The 16,845-nt window shown below is 36.7% G+C and overlaps 4 protein-coding genes across 5 annotated transcripts in view; 2 read left to right on the top strand and 2 right to left on the bottom strand.

The window, feature by feature from the left end:
• The first annotated feature begins 952 nt into the window (after positions 1–952).
• LOC137251388 (sin3 histone deacetylase corepressor complex component SDS3) lies at positions 953–4,498 on the top strand. 2 transcript variants are annotated; one of them, XM_067785867.1, is made up of 6 exons: positions 953–1,194; positions 1,246–1,345; positions 2,101–2,317; positions 2,540–2,807; positions 2,931–3,157; positions 3,228–4,498. In XM_067785867.1, exons 1-6 carry the CDS (start codon positions 1,101–1,103, stop codon positions 3,318–3,320), a joined length of 999 nt encoding a protein of 332 aa, XP_067641968.1. In that variant the 5' UTR covers positions 953–1,100; the 3' UTR covers positions 3,321–4,498. The 2 variants fall into 2 exon arrangements, with proteins under 2 accessions (XP_067641968.1, XP_067641967.1); XM_067785866.1 differs by having other exon boundaries at positions 2,928–3,157.
• On the bottom strand, positions 3,511–10,719 carry LOC137251389 (RING finger protein 141-like). The gene is made up of 4 exons (XM_067785869.1): positions 10,380–10,719; positions 10,092–10,320; positions 4,540–4,811; positions 3,511–4,458 (listed from the first exon to the last, which is right to left on the bottom strand). Exons 1-4 carry the CDS (start codon positions 10,529–10,531, stop codon positions 4,314–4,316), a joined length of 798 nt encoding a protein of 265 aa, XP_067641970.1. The 5' UTR covers positions 10,532–10,719; the 3' UTR covers positions 3,511–4,313.
• LOC137251387 (nose resistant to fluoxetine protein 6) overlaps positions 8,097–16,845 on the top strand; it is a 44,230-nt gene continuing 35,481 nt past the window's right edge. Inside the window, exon 1 of the mRNA XM_067785865.1 lies at positions 8,097–8,115. The gene's annotated coding sequence lies outside the window, so the exon portion shown is untranslated. The remainder of the gene's footprint in view (positions 8,116–16,845) is intronic.
• On the bottom strand, positions 12,875–13,807 carry RpS10b (Ribosomal protein S10b). Its single transcript, XM_067785870.1, has 2 exons — positions 13,696–13,807; positions 12,875–13,439 (listed from the first exon to the last, which is right to left on the bottom strand). Exon 2 carries the CDS (start codon positions 13,436–13,438, stop codon positions 12,965–12,967), a length of 474 nt encoding a protein of 157 aa, XP_067641971.1. The 5' UTR covers position 13,439; positions 13,696–13,807; the 3' UTR covers positions 12,875–12,964.

Below are 16,845 nucleotides of genomic sequence, written 5' to 3'. Positions count from 1 at the left end.
TCTGTAATGTCTGCAAGGTTGCATTCCTTTGAGTTTACCGCGTTTACACAATGAAATGTGCGCGTAAATTTATACAAATTGTGTAAATGATTTTTCATACAAAATTTTACAGCTCGTGCGTAAACTAGATAAATTTATACGTTTACACACTTTATAAGGCATTTATACGGTTACATGAGTCCCCCTATTGTGTAAACGCGGTAAACTCAAAGGAATGCAACCTTGCAGACATTACAGCAGGCATTTTCATCAGAAATCTCCAACATCAGCAAGTAAAGGCGTTTTAGTTTTGATTTTTCATTTAATCTTGGCATTTTTTAATTTGTATAACAATCAAAAAAATTTTATTTGGCAATAATACAGCTGATAAACAATCAAGTTTATCAAGAGTATTACTAGGTGCGTTCATATAACAGCGTGTGTAAATGGATATAATTTTACACCTTATAATTGATATGCTTTCATGAGTCCCCCTAATGATTTTTCATACAAAATTTGACAGTTCGTTTACGCACTAGATAAATTTATACGTTTACACACTTTATAAGGCATTTATACGGTTACATGAGTCCTCCTCATTGTGTAAACGCGGTAAACTCAAAGGAATGCAACCTTGCAGACATTACAGCAGGAATTTTCATCAGAAATCTCCAATATCAGCAAGTAAAGCCGTTTTAGTTTTGATTTTTCACTTGATCTTGGCATTTTTTAATTTGTACAACAATCAAAAAATTTTTGTTTGGCAATAATACAGCTGATAAACAATCAAGTTTAACAAGAGTATTACTAGGTGCGTTCATATAACAGCGTGTGTAAATGATGTAAAAAAAAAACTGCTATTATTCATTTCTCTCAACAAAAGCAAGCGATATCGTTAAGTAGCCACTGTCATGATGTGTTCAGCGCTTTTAATTGACCGTCCAGATACAACCCTGCAACTAATTGTCGCTGAATACAGATAAACAACACGTAATTTGACAGCTAGCTGGGTTTATTGCAAATTTAACTTCAAATTGTAGAAAATTTCGGCTTTTATTTAACATTCCTGCGGAAAATAAATAAATAATTGGGTAAAACAGCGTTTAGAAGATACATGAATCATGTTCCAAGCGTACACAAGTCAAAACTTCTACGAGGACAACGACGATTCGAGGTCAAACCATTACGACCAAAATGCATACGATAGTGAAGAAGGTATTTCTTACCATTTATTTATAAATAGTTTTATATATTTATTTTTTGCAGACACTGACGATGCAAGTGAGACAGAATTTAGAAACCACAGAAGTAGCAGCAATGCTACAAACACAACAAATGGTGGAAGTAATCACGAACTAAAGGAACAGTAAGTCCGCATATCTAATTAAAGTGCCTAAGGCTTTTGTGCAATTCATAGTTGGGGGTAGTGCACTTGAAGCTAAAAATGTTTATGCCATAGATTTAAAATTGTACCATATATGTGCATAATCACTACTATTGTCATCGATTATTACTGCCTTAACTTAAAAACCGGACAAATAGTCTAGAACAGGGGTCATTGCTAATACACGTTAAAAAATTTCGCTGCCAAAAAACGTCAATAACCTGCAATTTAAGCCTGAAAAAACTCACCGAAGATTTAGAACAGCAATATTCTGTTTAATTTCCACAAACCTCAGTATTCAAAAAGACAATTTTTTAATACAGATCCTCCTCCAAGAGAACAAAGATGTTTATTCTGGAAAAAGGCCCACGACATCATCTACACTAGTCGGTAAATTCCCTCAGGCAGTTTCCTGGAACTCCCGATCACAATTAATTAATGGATGGTTCTTGTTACTAGAACTACTGCAACCTTCCTCAATAGTGACTAGGAGTTCGCTTAACGCCACACTAAATGTGTTTAAGATTTATTTATAGGATCCTAGCATCATTGAGCAGTTTTAGCCCCTTTACCTCACGATTCAAAATCGGTCTAAGTAATTTGTTGTGTACGACTCCTCTTCCTGAGGCACAGGTAAATACTGGTCAGGCCCGCAACACTTTCACTATTAAATTAAGCTGAACAAGAATGGAATACATGCTACCCTGATGTAATGTTCTTATTTTTGTTTCTTTTAGAGTTTATCAGCACAAGTTGGCTATATTGAATAAACAAATGGAGGAATTGAAACAACTTATACATCCCGATTTTGTTAAGCGTTTAAAAAAGCTAGAATATCAATGTAGAGAAAGATTGCGGCTCAATGAAATCTATCGTGATTATTTGAAAGAATGTGTGGAAAAGGATTATCAATCTGAGCGGAGAGCGGCACAGAAGGAGTATGAAGAAAAGAAGGTACAATATTTTTTTTAGCAATACATTTAATTAATATAAGGAAAAGCTTTATAATGAGTTCGGCATATGTTGTCGAAACACTCCTGGCCAGAATATAAATCGCAACTGTTCTGGAAAGAGACATTTTAGATGAATATGAGCTGATCCATTAAGGGTCATTTCAGCAGCATTATTTAGAACTAATTTTATTAAAAAAAAATTTTCAATAATTCAAATCCACAGATTGACTTAAAAGATAACATACTAGCGGATTTGGAAGAACGAAAGAAACTCATCGAAAATGAGCGTTATAATTTAGAACTAACAAACGATTCCATGGAAATAAAACCCACTGTAACACGAAAATTACGGAGGCGTCCTAATGAACCAGTGCCAGTGGTTGAGAAGCGAAGAAAACCAATAACAGGCCAATTGCTTGTTTATTTGCTGGATGATAAAGAAATCGAAAATGATATGAAAGCGATACAACGTGGTAAACCGCTAGCACCAAGTGAGTACAAATCGCAATGATGTAAGAAAAGTTAATTTAAAACTATTTAGTCATGTCACGGGACTATTATGTTCTATTACCTTAAATTTCATAACTTTTTGAACTTGTATTTTTACCTAGCAGCAGGGCAACAAAATGGTGTAGGCAATATACCGTTTGGTAATCTACAACACGGAGGACTACTTACAGAAAATACAAATTCAATTGTCACACCCACTGTCGAGACACGTATTGAAGATGGTAAATTACTATACCAACGTAGATGGTTCCATAGAGGGCAACAAGTGTATGTTGAAGGAAAAGATTTGGCGAAATTCGCCGCTACAATTACAGCAATTGGGAATGAAGTGGTTAGTTGGTGCATTCTGATTTTAAACATATAATTGTATTACATGGCAGATTGTTATCTATCTCTTACAGGTGTGGGTAAAAAAGACGAATGATAGTAAGGTTAAAATAAATATGTCTCACTTAGCTAAGGGTAAAGTAACAATTAAACGACGCGCCAACTGATCCAACGCCAAATGCAGCACAAATAGCTGCAGTTCAAATAAACCAACAAGCCATGCGTCTTCTACAACAACGTCAACATAGTTGATAAATTCCGTATAAACGATAAAAAAAAACTAAACATCAGTTGCTTATTTAATGCCTTTAGAGTATTAAGGAAGGCATATTAACTGTTAAATTAATTTCCCATACATTGCTTGTGCTGCCCAATGGCTTGCTTTATTCGTTGTACATATATTCAATCCCTACAAATTTTAAATTGAATACAAATTTGCTTAATCGAACCACATACATTTAATAAATAAGTAGTTTATTTGCGTGTAATATTAGCTTAGTATGTTATGTTTAAATATGAATGCGTATGTATGTGTTGCAATAACTTATTTATTGTTCCAACAAGAACATTCATTTTTAGGAGTAAAGAGGTTTTAATTTTTTGTGTACAATATGTATCATACTTATATTTAAATACATATACATATAAAATAACAACATAATTTGCACAATTAAATCGCTATGAGATTTTGTAACAAATCGTATTTAACAAAGCAATTTTAAACGTCTTTTTTTTTTTTTGTCTTGAGTGTTTCCTGTACTCGTTATTGTATATAAGGTGATAATAATGAAAAGAAATGAAAAATGCAAACATAGTTTGCGATTATTTAAAATTATAATTGGATATTGTTAACTTATAATTTGGGTTTATGGTGAAATTTTTTACATGCTGAGGAATGATCACAGAAATGTTCACAACACCGCTTCAATGCCGATATGCCTTGGGAAGTCTAGAATAACATTTGGCTTATATGTTTGTATGGTATTGTTCCTCACAGAAGTTGCAATTTTTTGATATTTATGAAGTATACCTTTCAATTGTTTCGTGGTGATTTGTTATTAATGCCTGAGTTTTCCTAATTTATTTTCTAATGCTAAGTAAAAGAAAATACTGGCAAGCGAATGCCGTCAAATATACTAAAGATTCATTTATACATTTTCTTAGGGCTCTTTAGCCAAATCCATAAATTCAGCACAAATTGTTTCATTGATCTCTCCTACGCCTGGTATATCTGGCATAATCCAAGTTTCGTCTGTACTATCGAGTGTCTCACAACAAATTGGACATGTTTTCTTGTTAACATTCCTAAAGGAATATAAAATAAGTAGAAATTACCGTTATACAATAGTGTTTTTTTTTTTTTATATAAATTGCAATAAGACAAACCACTGTTCAATGCAAGGCGTACAAAAAGTATGCATGCATGGCAATATAACTTCAGTACGTCGATCCAAACAAATTGAGCATTCATCAACATGGTCCGAATGTGAACATGACATAGGACTATTTAGACCGCTTGAAGTTTCGCTGCTTGAACTGCGACCATTATTTACAAGCATATTTACTCGATCCATTAGCATTGATGCTGTTATAAGATTTCGATCAGCTGCTGCTTCATCTTCAACAGGCGTTTGTGTGAGCGAACTAAGTCGGGATTCCTGTCAAATTGTATCAATGGCAAATAAATACATGACGTAAGTATATAAAGGAATAGTCGTTTGAGTTAATGGTCTGTGACCTATAGGTCTACTGTGCTTCCTTCTCTTCCCAATACCCCATGTCAGCCGTGCACCCTCGAAAAATTGATTATGTTATTCGTCTTCATCGAGTTTATGTGTCTCCCTCAAGCTTGGATGAGCCGTCAATCTTTTGTCTTCTTCCCTAATGGTCTCGCACTCGAGAAGAATGTGCTCTGCAGTCTCATCCGCATTGGGGCACAAACATGTGTGTGTGCTTTCTGAGCCCTGTAAGTGTCTGCCAACATTCTCACGTTGCTTTTGGAAATATTTATCAGAGCTTAAGATCCCTGTTCGCTTGCTCATTGACATTCACCCATATGTGGCCCGGAAACTAGTTCAGTTCTCCTGCCTGATCGTCATTTCATATCCCGGTGCTCTAATTTGAATAGCCACGTTGCAGGTATACCTCTGCACACAGACATATAGTGAATACTTATCCGATTTTTTGAATATTCTTGCTCCAATTTCTTTGGTACCTTACAGCCGGGTGTATGTCAGACAAGCGTATGTTCCCAGTGGGAGCTCTGACTGTACCCCAAAAATATCCATTTGACTTCTAATTACATGATAACTTGAAATCGAAACCGCTTGCAATAGTACCGATGTCATCCACGTATCTCTACCATCGTATTCCATCTGTAGTTGCAGAAGCTCAGACACTAAGCTGTAAAGGGAGGGGCGACATAATTGGATAGCCCTTTTTGCCTAAAATTGCAGCCTCCCAATTACGTTCCGGCTTTCCTCGTACGAAGAACAAATTCTTATAGGACGTTGAACTTTTCTCCTTTCGAGTGCACGACTATCATCTTTGCTTTCAGAGCAACGGACGATAAACTAATTGGTCAAAAGCACTTTGCGGGAGAGCACTCCTTTTTCCCAACTTTAGGCCTTATTGCTATTGTTTTAATCGCAAAGCTAAGCAAGTGTTAAAATATGGATAGTCCTTTGCCGGATATAAATCTGATACTCTTTTTGTTGTTGTACTAGCACATTCTGGCGAAACAATGGATTTTTTTTCTACCTCTCGAACCTAAGGGGTGTGGGAATTTTCCCGTCTGGCAGGAATGTTCGAAACCCTTTAGCCCCTTGAATATATGCCATCTCTAAATAGATATATAATTTATTGAGGATTGCACTGCAACCACTGATCTATTCCCTCATCTCCTTCACAGCACCTCATCCAAGCCGACTTCCTTGATGAACCCCTAGCAGTTCTCTTGGCTTGAGGGATTGAATGTGGGAATGCTCTGACCATGGTGAGCCCATAAACTTAGCCCTACGTCTTGAGATTGCGTCACATTCCAGTAGGATATGGTCCGCCGTCTCCACTGATCGATCACAAAATCGGAATGTGTTATTTGTTAATATGCCGTTGCTGTATATGGGTGTTCAGTCTAAAATGTCTTGTAAGAAAAGCTGTTAGGATTCTTAGGTTATCTTTCGAGAGGCCTATTGCTGCCCTATATCTAGTTGTGCTATAACCTCCTAAAAGTAAATTAGATTGTCTCAAACCTGGCGTATTGCGCCAGTGTTCTTATCTCTTTTTCCCTCTTTTCTACTAATAAATGCCCCCTATTGAGTATAAAACAGCTTATATTCTACCACAGTATGAAATTTGTATTTAATATCAAGCACGGTAAATTACCAACATACCTCAGCGAAAAGCTTATATATGTAAATGATGCACATTCATACGTAATCAGAGACAACAATAATTGTATATTACCTCTTTTCAAAACAGAAGTGGACAAGCAAAATATACTTTATAAGGGCCTGAAATATTTCAATGAACTTCCTAATCACATAAAAAGTAGTAATAACTTCAATACTTTTAAAAAAAGTTTATTGGAGCGTTGTAAAACCCTTCCAATAAGATAAAGTTTTCTCCTTTTTTTTTACATGATATATCCGATACTGGAGCGTAAAAGCTTATATATGGGGTATTCCATCCCATTTCGACCAATTTTGAACACGACCCCTTTAGAATTTGCTGAAAGTTTTTCTTCTTTTTCTAGCTTACGACAGACGTTTTTCAGAAGTTTTTCAAATTTTTTCTTCCAACTCAAAAAAAGTTATGAATTTTAAAAAAAAACACCATTTTAACTTTTTCAAAAATTTACCGTTTGGGATCTTTTTTTTTTTAAATTTGTTTTTAAATGTACTTTTCAGAAAAAATTCAAAAAAAATTTTTTAAAGTTTTTTTTTGTAATTTTTCAGTTTTTAGAGATTTTTTCATAAAAAACTTCAATCAATTCTGCAATCATCCCCACTAATCCCGGAGTGGGCCGAGAACTTTTTTTTTATTTAATTGAAAAAAAAACTTAAAAATTTTTTTTGTATTTTTTCCGAAAAGTACATTTAAAAACATATTTAAAAAAAAAACAAATGATCCCAAACGGTCAATTTTTGAAAAAGTTATAGCATTTTGAAAAAAACACCGTTTTCCAACTCAAAATAAGTTTTAAATATTTTGAAAAAAAAGGTGTTTTTTCAAAATGCTATAACTTTTTCAAAAATTGATCGTTTGGGATAGTTTTTTTTTAGATGTTTTTAAATGTACTTTTCGGAAAAAATACAAAAAAAATTTTAAAGTTTTTTTTTTTTCAATTAAATAAAAAAAAAAAAAATTCTCGGCCCACTCCGGGATTAGTGGGGATGATTGCAGAATTGATTGAAGTTTTTTATGAGAAAAAAAGGGCGAAATTCGAAAAATCTCGAAAAACTGAAATTACAAAAAGAAAAAACTTTAAAATTTTTTTTTGAATTTTTCCGAAAAGTACATTTAAAAACAAATTTTTAAAAAAAAAAAGATCCCAAACGGTCAATTTTTGAAAAAGTTATAGCACTTTGAAAACAAAAACGGTTTTTTAAAAATTCATAACTTTTTTTGAGTTGGATGAAAAAATTTCAAAAACTTCTGAAACACGTCTTTCGTAAGCTAGAAAAAGAATAAAAACTTTCAGCCAATTCTAAAAGGGGTCGGGTTCAAAATTGATCGAAATGGGATGGAATACCCCATATGTAAATGATGCACATTCATACGTAATCAGAGAAAACAATAATTTTAGATTACCTCTTTTCAAAACAGAAGTATACAAGCAAAATATATTTTATAAGGGCCTAAAATACTTCAATGGACTTCCTAATCACATAAAAAGTAGTAATAACTTCAATACTTTTAAAAAAAAAGTTTATTTGAGCATTGTAAAACCCTTCCAATAAGGTAAAGTTTTTCTCCTTTTATTTTTTACATGATATATCCGATACTGGAGCGCAAAGAGGGAATGGTAACAGAATAAAAGAAAATCGGTCGCCACCTGTAACTCCAAACAGTTCCACCAACTAATTTCGCTGGAATTCGGTATTTTCAGCCGATATTTACTGTTGCTGATCGAAAACACTCGCATCCCGACAGCATTAATAAAACAATAAAATTATATGTGTAACGAAAAAAGTCAAACAAAAGTTAGAGCAGTGGGGATTGGAAAAACGTCCTTTTCAACCATTATATGTTGAGCTGTGTTGATCGGAATTCTCATGCATTTCGACAGCGTCTTTACTAAACAAAGTTGAGGGGTGATTGGATACACGTTATTTTCACTTTCCAACATCCGAAGACATTTTTCGCTGTGTTGATCGGAGACTAATACATTCCGGCAGCTTAAAATACAAACATAATTGAAAAATTTAAGTTCCTAATTTTTTTGCTTTAAGCTGGGAGCACTGGAGGGTTGAAAACGCGTCCTTTCCAACATTCCTTAAATGAGTGGCTCCCAGACTAGTCCATTTGTCACGCTAGTAAATATGCTGATCGGAATCACATGGCTTTCCAACAGCATATTCAATAGAAATAAGTGATTATAATAATGAATTGTGCTTAGTAGTTTAAGTTTTAGGCCTAAACAGCCGTATTAATAAATAAATTAAATTAAAAAATTTTCCTGTGGGCCAATTGGCAGGAACGGCTCAGGACCGATGGGTTGCTGCTTTTCTGGCCAGGTTGTCCGCCTGCTCATTACCCTCACTCCCCTGTGGCCAGGGACCCAGGCCAACAGTACTACGTTGTGTGCTCCTAATTTGTTCGGTTTTTTTATCACTCAAGGACCAGTGCTGTCTTTATTTCAAACGCCGAAATTGCCTTGAGTGCGGCCTAACTGTCGCTAAGTATGGAAAATGTTTCATTAGAGTATCCGCGCTGGAGGATCAGCTCAGCTCACTGACTTAAGGCGAATACTTCCGCTTGAAAAATGCTCGGGTATGCTCAAAGAGGTACTGATATTCTGGTTTTGGGTCCGTAGACTCCGGCTCCAATCCCCTCTGGTTTTCGAGCAATCAGTGTACCGTATTGTCTTGTGTACCCTTTGGATGCTCTCCAGTCTACTTTCCTTCCATGTATTCTTGTCTCGCAATTCTACTTTATACTTTTTCCCAAAAACTATCTGCTAAGGATATCATCCCTTGGGAGTTGAGAGATTGGGATCTTCTCTCAGTTTCTCCATGTTCCGGGACGAGATAACTTTACATTTGCCCCAGGCCTCCTTGGCGATATTCAGGAGGGTTCGCTTGGCTGACTGCTCTATCGCTATGTGTAGTGGGGTTAGGTCGAGGATAGCCTCAAGCGCTGCTGTGGGGCATGTGCGCATATCTCTCGTGATGCACACACACGTTGAAGTTTTGTCAGCGCTTGCTTCGCCGTCGCTCGAGTTGTTCTCGATGCCCAAGCTATCGCGCAATAGGTTATCGTGGTATACATCCATCTTAGGACATGTGGGCTGCAGCCCCAATACTTGCCCGCTAGACGTTTGAATGCCATGATGGACTTCGTGGCTCTAGTTGTCATGGAGTCGTAGTGCTGCTTTCCGAGGAGCCTGGTGTCAAAGATGGCCCTCGAGTATTTTACTACGGTTCCATGCCAGCTTTAGGTTTTCTCTCGTATTATCTGAGGGATTATCCGACTAACGAACAGTCATCGTTGTTGTGGGTTTGTAGCCTCAAAAATACTCTCTGAGGTTTAGGGTAGTGTTACAGGGTTGGCCGATCTTATGCATTGTGTAAATACGGTACTTGCACCTCCTGGTGCTTCGCAAATTACTGCGCGAGAGATTTTTTTGACCCCTCGAACTTCTCTAGGTTGACCAGTCTCGCTTTTGATACGATTCAACATAATCTTTTTCAGTACATACTTTTTCGCATAATTACCTGTTGGTTTTCGCTCGATACCAGACTTTCCAAATGAGATTGGAAAGTTCTAAAAACGCACAAAAATTGCTTCAAATTCAAGAATTTATAGCTATCGATTTTTCGCGTGGATGGATCAACTTTCACGCAGGCTATTTTAACTGTTGCTTTCCATAAAAGAGACGTGTCTGTGCCCCTTTTAACCAGAAATACCAACTGTTTGCCATTTGGATCGATGCACTTGCGGGAGCTAGAAAAAGAGGTGCAACAATTCTCACATTCATAATTAAAAAAATTTCAGTTTCTTACAGCGCATTGAGATTATCCAAACCAGTTTTGAACTCTTCATAGGTCAATGAATTTATTTCCGAAAGTACTTTGGCGTGACGAATTACTTGCATATGAACTGCATCCACCGTATCCGGAATGGTGCTATCGCTAATTGATTGTATTTGTCCCATTGCTTCTGTTGCTTTGGATGTCAGATGAGTTAAAATATATTTATACACGTTTAAGGGATATAACCACCATCAGCGGTTTCAAGTTTCAAAATATGTTTAGCAAAAATTTGTATATTTCACGATTTTCACAGCGCAATTATTTGTTTTATTTCTGCTGTCGACGGAAAATTGACAACAAGACAAAAGGGAACTAAGCAAAGTGTAAACATGTCAGCAATGGTGATAGAAGTTGTGCGCTACACTCGCGGTTGCAGTAAAACTGCGGTAATTCTATACTACATGACGCTTCTAATCATAGATGCTGCTAATACGCGTCCAAGAGGCGTCGACAGAGGTATCAAAAGACGCGTATTGACCTTGACAATAATCCGAAGGCGGAAAATAAAAATTTTACCTCGTTCAAAAAACATTTACGAAAAACCGTAACCGACCACGGACTGCTCCGAAAGCGGGGGTGGGATCTATAACATTTTTGTGCCGAACACCTTTCTGCATTGGCGCCATTTGGCCGCGCTTAAAACCAATGGTAATTCTTTAGTTTAGCTCACAACTGCTATAACCCGTCAAAAATATCGAGAGGTGTCAAAAGATGCGTTTTGGACAACGAATCCGAAAGCGGAAGATAAAAATTTTATTTCTGCCAAAAGATATTTCTAAAAAAATTGAAAAATGGCCGCGGAGCGCTCCGAAACCGGGGGTGGGATCCATGACATTTTTGCGCCGAACACCTTTCTGCATTGGTGCCCTTTGGCCGTGCTAAAAAAATGGTAATTCTTTACTTTAGCTCACAACTGCTAAAACTCATCCAAAAATATCGGGAGGTGTCAAAAGATGCGTTTTGGACCACGAATCCGAAAGCGGAAATTAAAAATTGTATTTCTGGAAAAGATATTTCTAAAAAACCGAAAAATGGCCCCGGAGCGCTCCGAAACCGGGGGTGGGATCCATGATATTTTTGCGCAGAACACCTTTTTGCATTGGCGGCCTTCGGCCGCGCTTAAAAAAAAATACCCTGCGTGGGTCCAACACCGGTTTGGAGACCAAAACTATATCCGCGCAAAACACTTTTACCCAGTTTTTCTTGTTGGTATCACAAAATCATGAAAATTACAACAACCACATGAAAATTATAAAATTTGTTTCCAAATATCTCCGAAAAGAAATAAAATTTCCAATTTCTGCTTTCGAATTCGTGCTCCTGGGGCCAAAGCGCGTCTTTTGACACCTCTCCCGACATTTTTGGGGGTTTTAGCAGTTGTGAGCTAAAGTAAAGAATTACCAAAATAATTACTCTGGGTAGATCCAACACTGATTTGGAGACCAAAACTATCTATCCGCGCAAAACACTGATGTTCACAATTTTTTTTTTAAGGAAAGTAATCGGATCGACCAACTATGCTGTTTAGGAAAATAAGCAGTACCATAATTTCCGTAAATTAAGGTTCCAAGCACTAGAAGTTTAAAGTGGTATATCAATTCGTTACCGTGTTGGTAGGGCTAGTACATTTGTATTTGTATTTTATTACATTTTTCCTACATTAATGAAACTATTTTTGGGAGCGTACCGGAAAATGGCCAACACTGATAAAACTCCAAAAAACTTTCGAGGAGTCTCTTTCTCGCTACAAGAAAGAGGTGATGAAGCGGAATAATCGAACCAGTTCATGCTTTACTGTCCAGCTTTTACATGAACTAGGCGAAAGTATTCCGCCCTCGGCTTACTTGGATCTCTAGAAGATTTATTTTAAGTCGATAGCATGGACCCAAATTATTGGCTTACTTATAGGGCAACCAATCTATTTCTGTTCAACAAGGTTGCACCAGAGACACTCCCAAATTGGACCTATTTAAGGGTATTGACGTACTATTCTTATGGAAATATCCATTAGCATTCTCAAAGAAAAAGGTGCGTATCTCTCATGCAGAAAGTTTCATTGCCTACCAAAGGAAATAGTTTTCCGATCCAACATCCTCTTTTTGTAGATGTCCATGCTTGTCTACGAAAAATAAGCCGACAATTAAATATATTAATATTTATTTCCAGTATTAAGAACTTTTATTTAACCCTTTGTTCCTCGCATTGTTTGCGTTAGGCGTCACTGTTATCTCAAAACAATCACCTTGGGTTTCTTACCACGGAGAAGTAACATTATTACAGAGCTTCTTCCTCAGCGGTCTACCAGTCCGCGCAATTTATTGGCGATGAAGGCCGCCAATCATTCCCGATTTGTGCCAGCATTTTACGTTGCTTAACGCTGTCGTATACTTAAACTTTCGGCTACAATACTAGCTTCACTTACTGATTTTCACTTCACTATGTACACCCACTGCATTCAGAAACACTTGTTTATTCATTTTATCATTTTTACTTGCTTTAATATAAAAAATCCCAATTGCAACTTCATTTATAACTATTTAAGTGACCAACACTTTTTATTGTGGACGCGCACCACGTCCGAAACCACCACGGAAATCAACATCGGCAGCACCAGGACCAGCATCACCCTTCTTGTCGGGACCACCGGGCGCACGTCTGTACGCTGTACGATCCTCACCGGTCTTTGATGGCTCACCAGTACGTGCAGATGCAGCTGGGCGTGGACGCATTGTTTCTGAACGTGCTGGCCGTTTTAATGTGGCTGGCACAATTTCTGGAGGTAAATGCAGGAAACTACGCAAATATTCAATACCTTCATTGGTCAAATACCAATAATAATGTCTCCAAGCGAATTGTTCCTTCACCAAGCCGCGTGAGTGCAGCGACTGCAATGTTTTAATAACATGTAAGTTTGGAATCGTTTCCAACTCTGGATGTTTTGGTGCATGGAAATCCTTTTTAGCAACGATGACACCTTCTTTGAAGAGATACTCGTATATGGCGACACGATGAGCCTTTGGCATAAACATCCTAAAACATAAACAAAATAATTGATTAATGGCGATGGCCTGTGAAAATGCAATATCAAAAAGTATTTGCAAACTGTTCCAAGATTTGTATAACCAGGAAAAAGTCGTTAATTATGGGCAATTACAACTACTCAGCACTAGTGTAAATGCATTTCATATGTAAGAAATGTTGCACAATTGCACTCTTCGTTTAATTAACTGATCTGGGAAGCGATTGCATATATTTTCAACGATAAATTTAGAAAAAATGTACGTACTTTAACGTCTTTTGTAGAGCAGTCACCGGAAAGAAAGAAAACCCCTGCTGACAGCTGTCATTTTTGCATATTTGACATTCAGCAATTCAGCGGCAACCATCAATGAGCGCGCTGCCAACAAGTTTTTTAAATAGCTGACGGCAAACACAAATAACCTTCCCAGATTGCACATTCAAATTTGCTTCGTTCTGCGCAAGTACGTCACAGATGCCTACTTAAGCGAACGAAAGAGAGAAAAAAACAAGAGCTAAAGGATAATTACGTAATAACTGCCCATAAAAAACAGCTGTACTAATGTTTACATGCGCAATGCGCCACCTTCTATAATTCCATCATGGACGGCCAAGGTATAAATATTACAAGGTAAAACCAGTGAGAGCCCAAATGACGTTTAAAAAAATTTTAAAATTCTCACTGCTCTCACATTTTTAATTTTTTTTTTTGGGTTTGTTTTCATAATAAAAATATAACAAACTGTAATATATTTGTTAATTCTATACGACAGCATGACTCTCTTAATACACGTCCAAAAATATCAAGAGAGGTATCAAAAGGCGCGTTCTGGATCCCGGATCGCGAATCCGAAAGCGGAGGTAAAAAATTTCGGGTCTGTCAAGAGATATTTACAAAAGAAATTTTAAAAGTTTTCATGTGGCTGTTGTAATTTTGATAATTTTGTGGTACCCACAAAAAAAAATTGTGAACATAAGTGTTTTCCTCGGATATAGTTTTTGTCTCCAAACCGGTGTCGGCCGAAGGCCGCCAATGCAGAAAAGTGTTCTGCGCAAAAATACTATGGATCCCACTCCCGGTTTCGGAGCGCTCCGGGGCCATTTTTCGGTTTTTTAGAAATATCTTTTCAGAGAAATAAAATTCTTAATTTTCGCTTTCGGATTCGTGGTCCTGGGATCAAGACGCGTCTTTTGACACCCCTCCCGATATTTTTAGACGAGTTTTATCAGTTGTACCCTAAGGTAAACAATTACCCAATTTTCTTCGTCGTTACTTTCTGCTGTGATAGTTTCTGGTACCAATATGTACTTCATATTCAGATCTGCGCACCTCAGTGGCATTGTTTGGCATATACATTACTCTATGCTAAGGACGTACTTTTCCTAGTAAAATTTTGTCTTTATATGTAGCACGTGAAACGTATGTTTCACCTAATTCCGAATAACCACCAACCACAGCTCCACAGGTACATGTCCATTTAAATCGGCCACCCATTTATCTTTGAAATTATTTAGTAACTCGACGTTTTGACTAAAACATTGCTGCTATGTGAAGCGTGTGCGACACCTTTTGCCGGTGCATAGGCGGCAGGCAATAGATGTTGAAAATAGACACGTGCTGCATATGTTGGATTACCATCTGAATCTGTTCCAGTTTGTATAGCATCAAATGGTTCAGGTGAGGCCATTGGTACATTTCCAGATCCATTTAATACTAATTCGAAAAGTGGTGTTCACATCGGCATATTGGTATATATATCAGCCCCATCGGAATCATATATGTAATTTCTGATCCAACTCTGACCGTTCTCCGTAGGGTGCACTCGGTTGCGTGTGCATGGTCGTCTACATTCTGGACAATATTTTCAATGATTTTATGCCGCGAACAAGCAACGATTGGGAAATAAATGACCACGGGCCGTCCAGCCCAGAAAGTATTTATAAGGCTCATGTAAATAATATCTTAAATATTAAGCGAAGTTTAGGAGAAATGCAGCTATGTGTACTGGGAGATTTTAATTTAAGTAATGTAAGCTGGATCTCTCTTGAAAACAATCTCTATTTAACTCCTACTAATATTAACAGCTCTTACGAATCGTATCTTATTGATAATTTTGGAGGGGTTGGTTTAATAATATCGTAATAATATTAGTTTTGTTATCTCGGAATCTGCGTCTTCAATTTCGCCACCAAACTTGCATCACCTGCCCTTAAAGCTTGAAATTCAGTTCTTTGAGTATTTCTGTATTCCTACATCAAATATGAAAACATCGTTCAATTTTCGAAGATGTGATTTTAATCGTTTAAATTCTGCTTTACGTGGAGTTGATTGGGATGCTATGCTTGGCGAAAGTGAAGTTGGAAAGTCTTTCAATGTATTTAAAAATGAAATTCATAAGATTTGCGAAAAAATCGTGTCGGTATATAAAAATAAAATTTATAAATCTCCCTGGCACAATAGTGAGCTCAAACATCTAAAAAATTTGAGAAACAAGTTCTTTAAAAAATATAAGTTTACTAATCAGCGTCGATTTTATGATTTGTTTATTGTTTACAAGAAAAAATTTAACAATCTTAATAAGTCTTTATATGCTAAGTACGTCAGAAATTTTGAGGTAAACATCAAGAGCAATCCGAAGAACTTTTGGAATTACATTAACTCCATGAAGAGCGTATCTAGCATACCGAAATCAGTAAGCTACAATAATATTACTGCCAACTCTGTTAATGAGGTTGCTAATCTCTTTGCTGACTTCTTCTCGGCGAACTTTATCACAGATAATGATTTAACTGTGGAAGATACAGATAACATACGCAAGTTAATTAAGTCTTCCTCCGCTAATAATTTTGGGTCACTTACTCTCACTGAGGCAGACATAGTTGAGGGGATTAAAAAACTTAAAAATTCCTCCAGAACTGATGTTGACAATCTTTCAGTTATTCTATTGAAAAATTGTCCTTCGCTAGTACGACCGTTAATGATTATATTCAATAAATCATTGGCATCGGGTATTTTTATTGATGACTGGAAACAAGCATCCGTCACTCCCATTTTTAAGTCTGGCAACAAAAGTAACTGTTCTAATTACAGGCCTATTTCCAAATTGTCGACAACTTCGAAGCTTTTCGAATGTGTTGTCAATGACAAGCTTTACTTTAGTATTAAACACCTGATTTGCGCCAATCAACATGGATTTGTCCCGGCCAGATCCACATTAACGAACCTCGCTGTGTTTTCTGAGGATTGCTACGCGGCATTTAGGCAGGGTTTTCAGGTTGATACAATATGCCTAGACTTCTCCAAGGCATTCGATAAAATTTCTCATAAAATTTTAATTGCGAAATTAGCTTGTTATGGGTTCCACTCTACGTTCCTACAGTGGATTAAATCTTACCTGCACAACAGAAGTAATGTTTT

The sequence above is a fragment of the Eurosta solidaginis genome, chromosome 4 (assembly GCF_040869045.1).
Source record: "Eurosta solidaginis isolate ZX-2024a chromosome 4, ASM4086904v1, whole genome shotgun sequence".
In the NCBI taxonomy this organism is placed as follows: domain Eukaryota; kingdom Metazoa; phylum Arthropoda; class Insecta; order Diptera; family Tephritidae; genus Eurosta; species Eurosta solidaginis.
The sequence above is the reverse complement of the archived record's forward strand: the minus strand, read 5'-3'. Positions and strand labels throughout refer to the sequence as shown.

Excerpts from the sequence above, each read along its gene's own strand:
- LOC137251388 (XM_067785866.1), top strand. The coding sequence starts at position 1,101 with ATGTTCCAAGCGTACACAAGTCAAAACTTCTACGAGGACAACGACGAT. Across the intron at positions 2,318-2,539 it reads AGGAGTATGAAGAAAAGAAG|ATTGACTTAAAAGATAACAT; the intron begins GTACAATATTTT and ends TCAAATCCACAG. Across the intron at positions 3,158-3,227 it reads CAGCAATTGGGAATGAAGTG|GTGTGGGTAAAAAAGACGAA; the intron begins GTTAGTTGGTGC and ends TATCTCTTACAG.
- LOC137251389 (XM_067785869.1), bottom strand. The coding sequence starts at position 10,531 with ATGGGACAAATACAATCAATTAGCGATAGCACCATTCCGGATACGGTG. Across the intron at positions 10,321-10,379 it reads TTGGATAATCTCAATGCGCT|CTCCCGCAAGTGCATCGATC; the intron begins GTAAGAAACTGA and ends CTCTTTTTCTAG. Across the intron at positions 4,459-4,539 it reads ACGCCTTGCATTGAACAGTG|GAATGTTAACAAGAAAACAT; the intron begins GTTTGTCTTATT and ends ATATTCCTTTAG.
- RpS10b (XM_067785870.1), bottom strand. The coding sequence starts at position 13,438 with ATGTTTATGCCAAAGGCTCATCGTGTCGCCATATACGAGTATCTCTTC.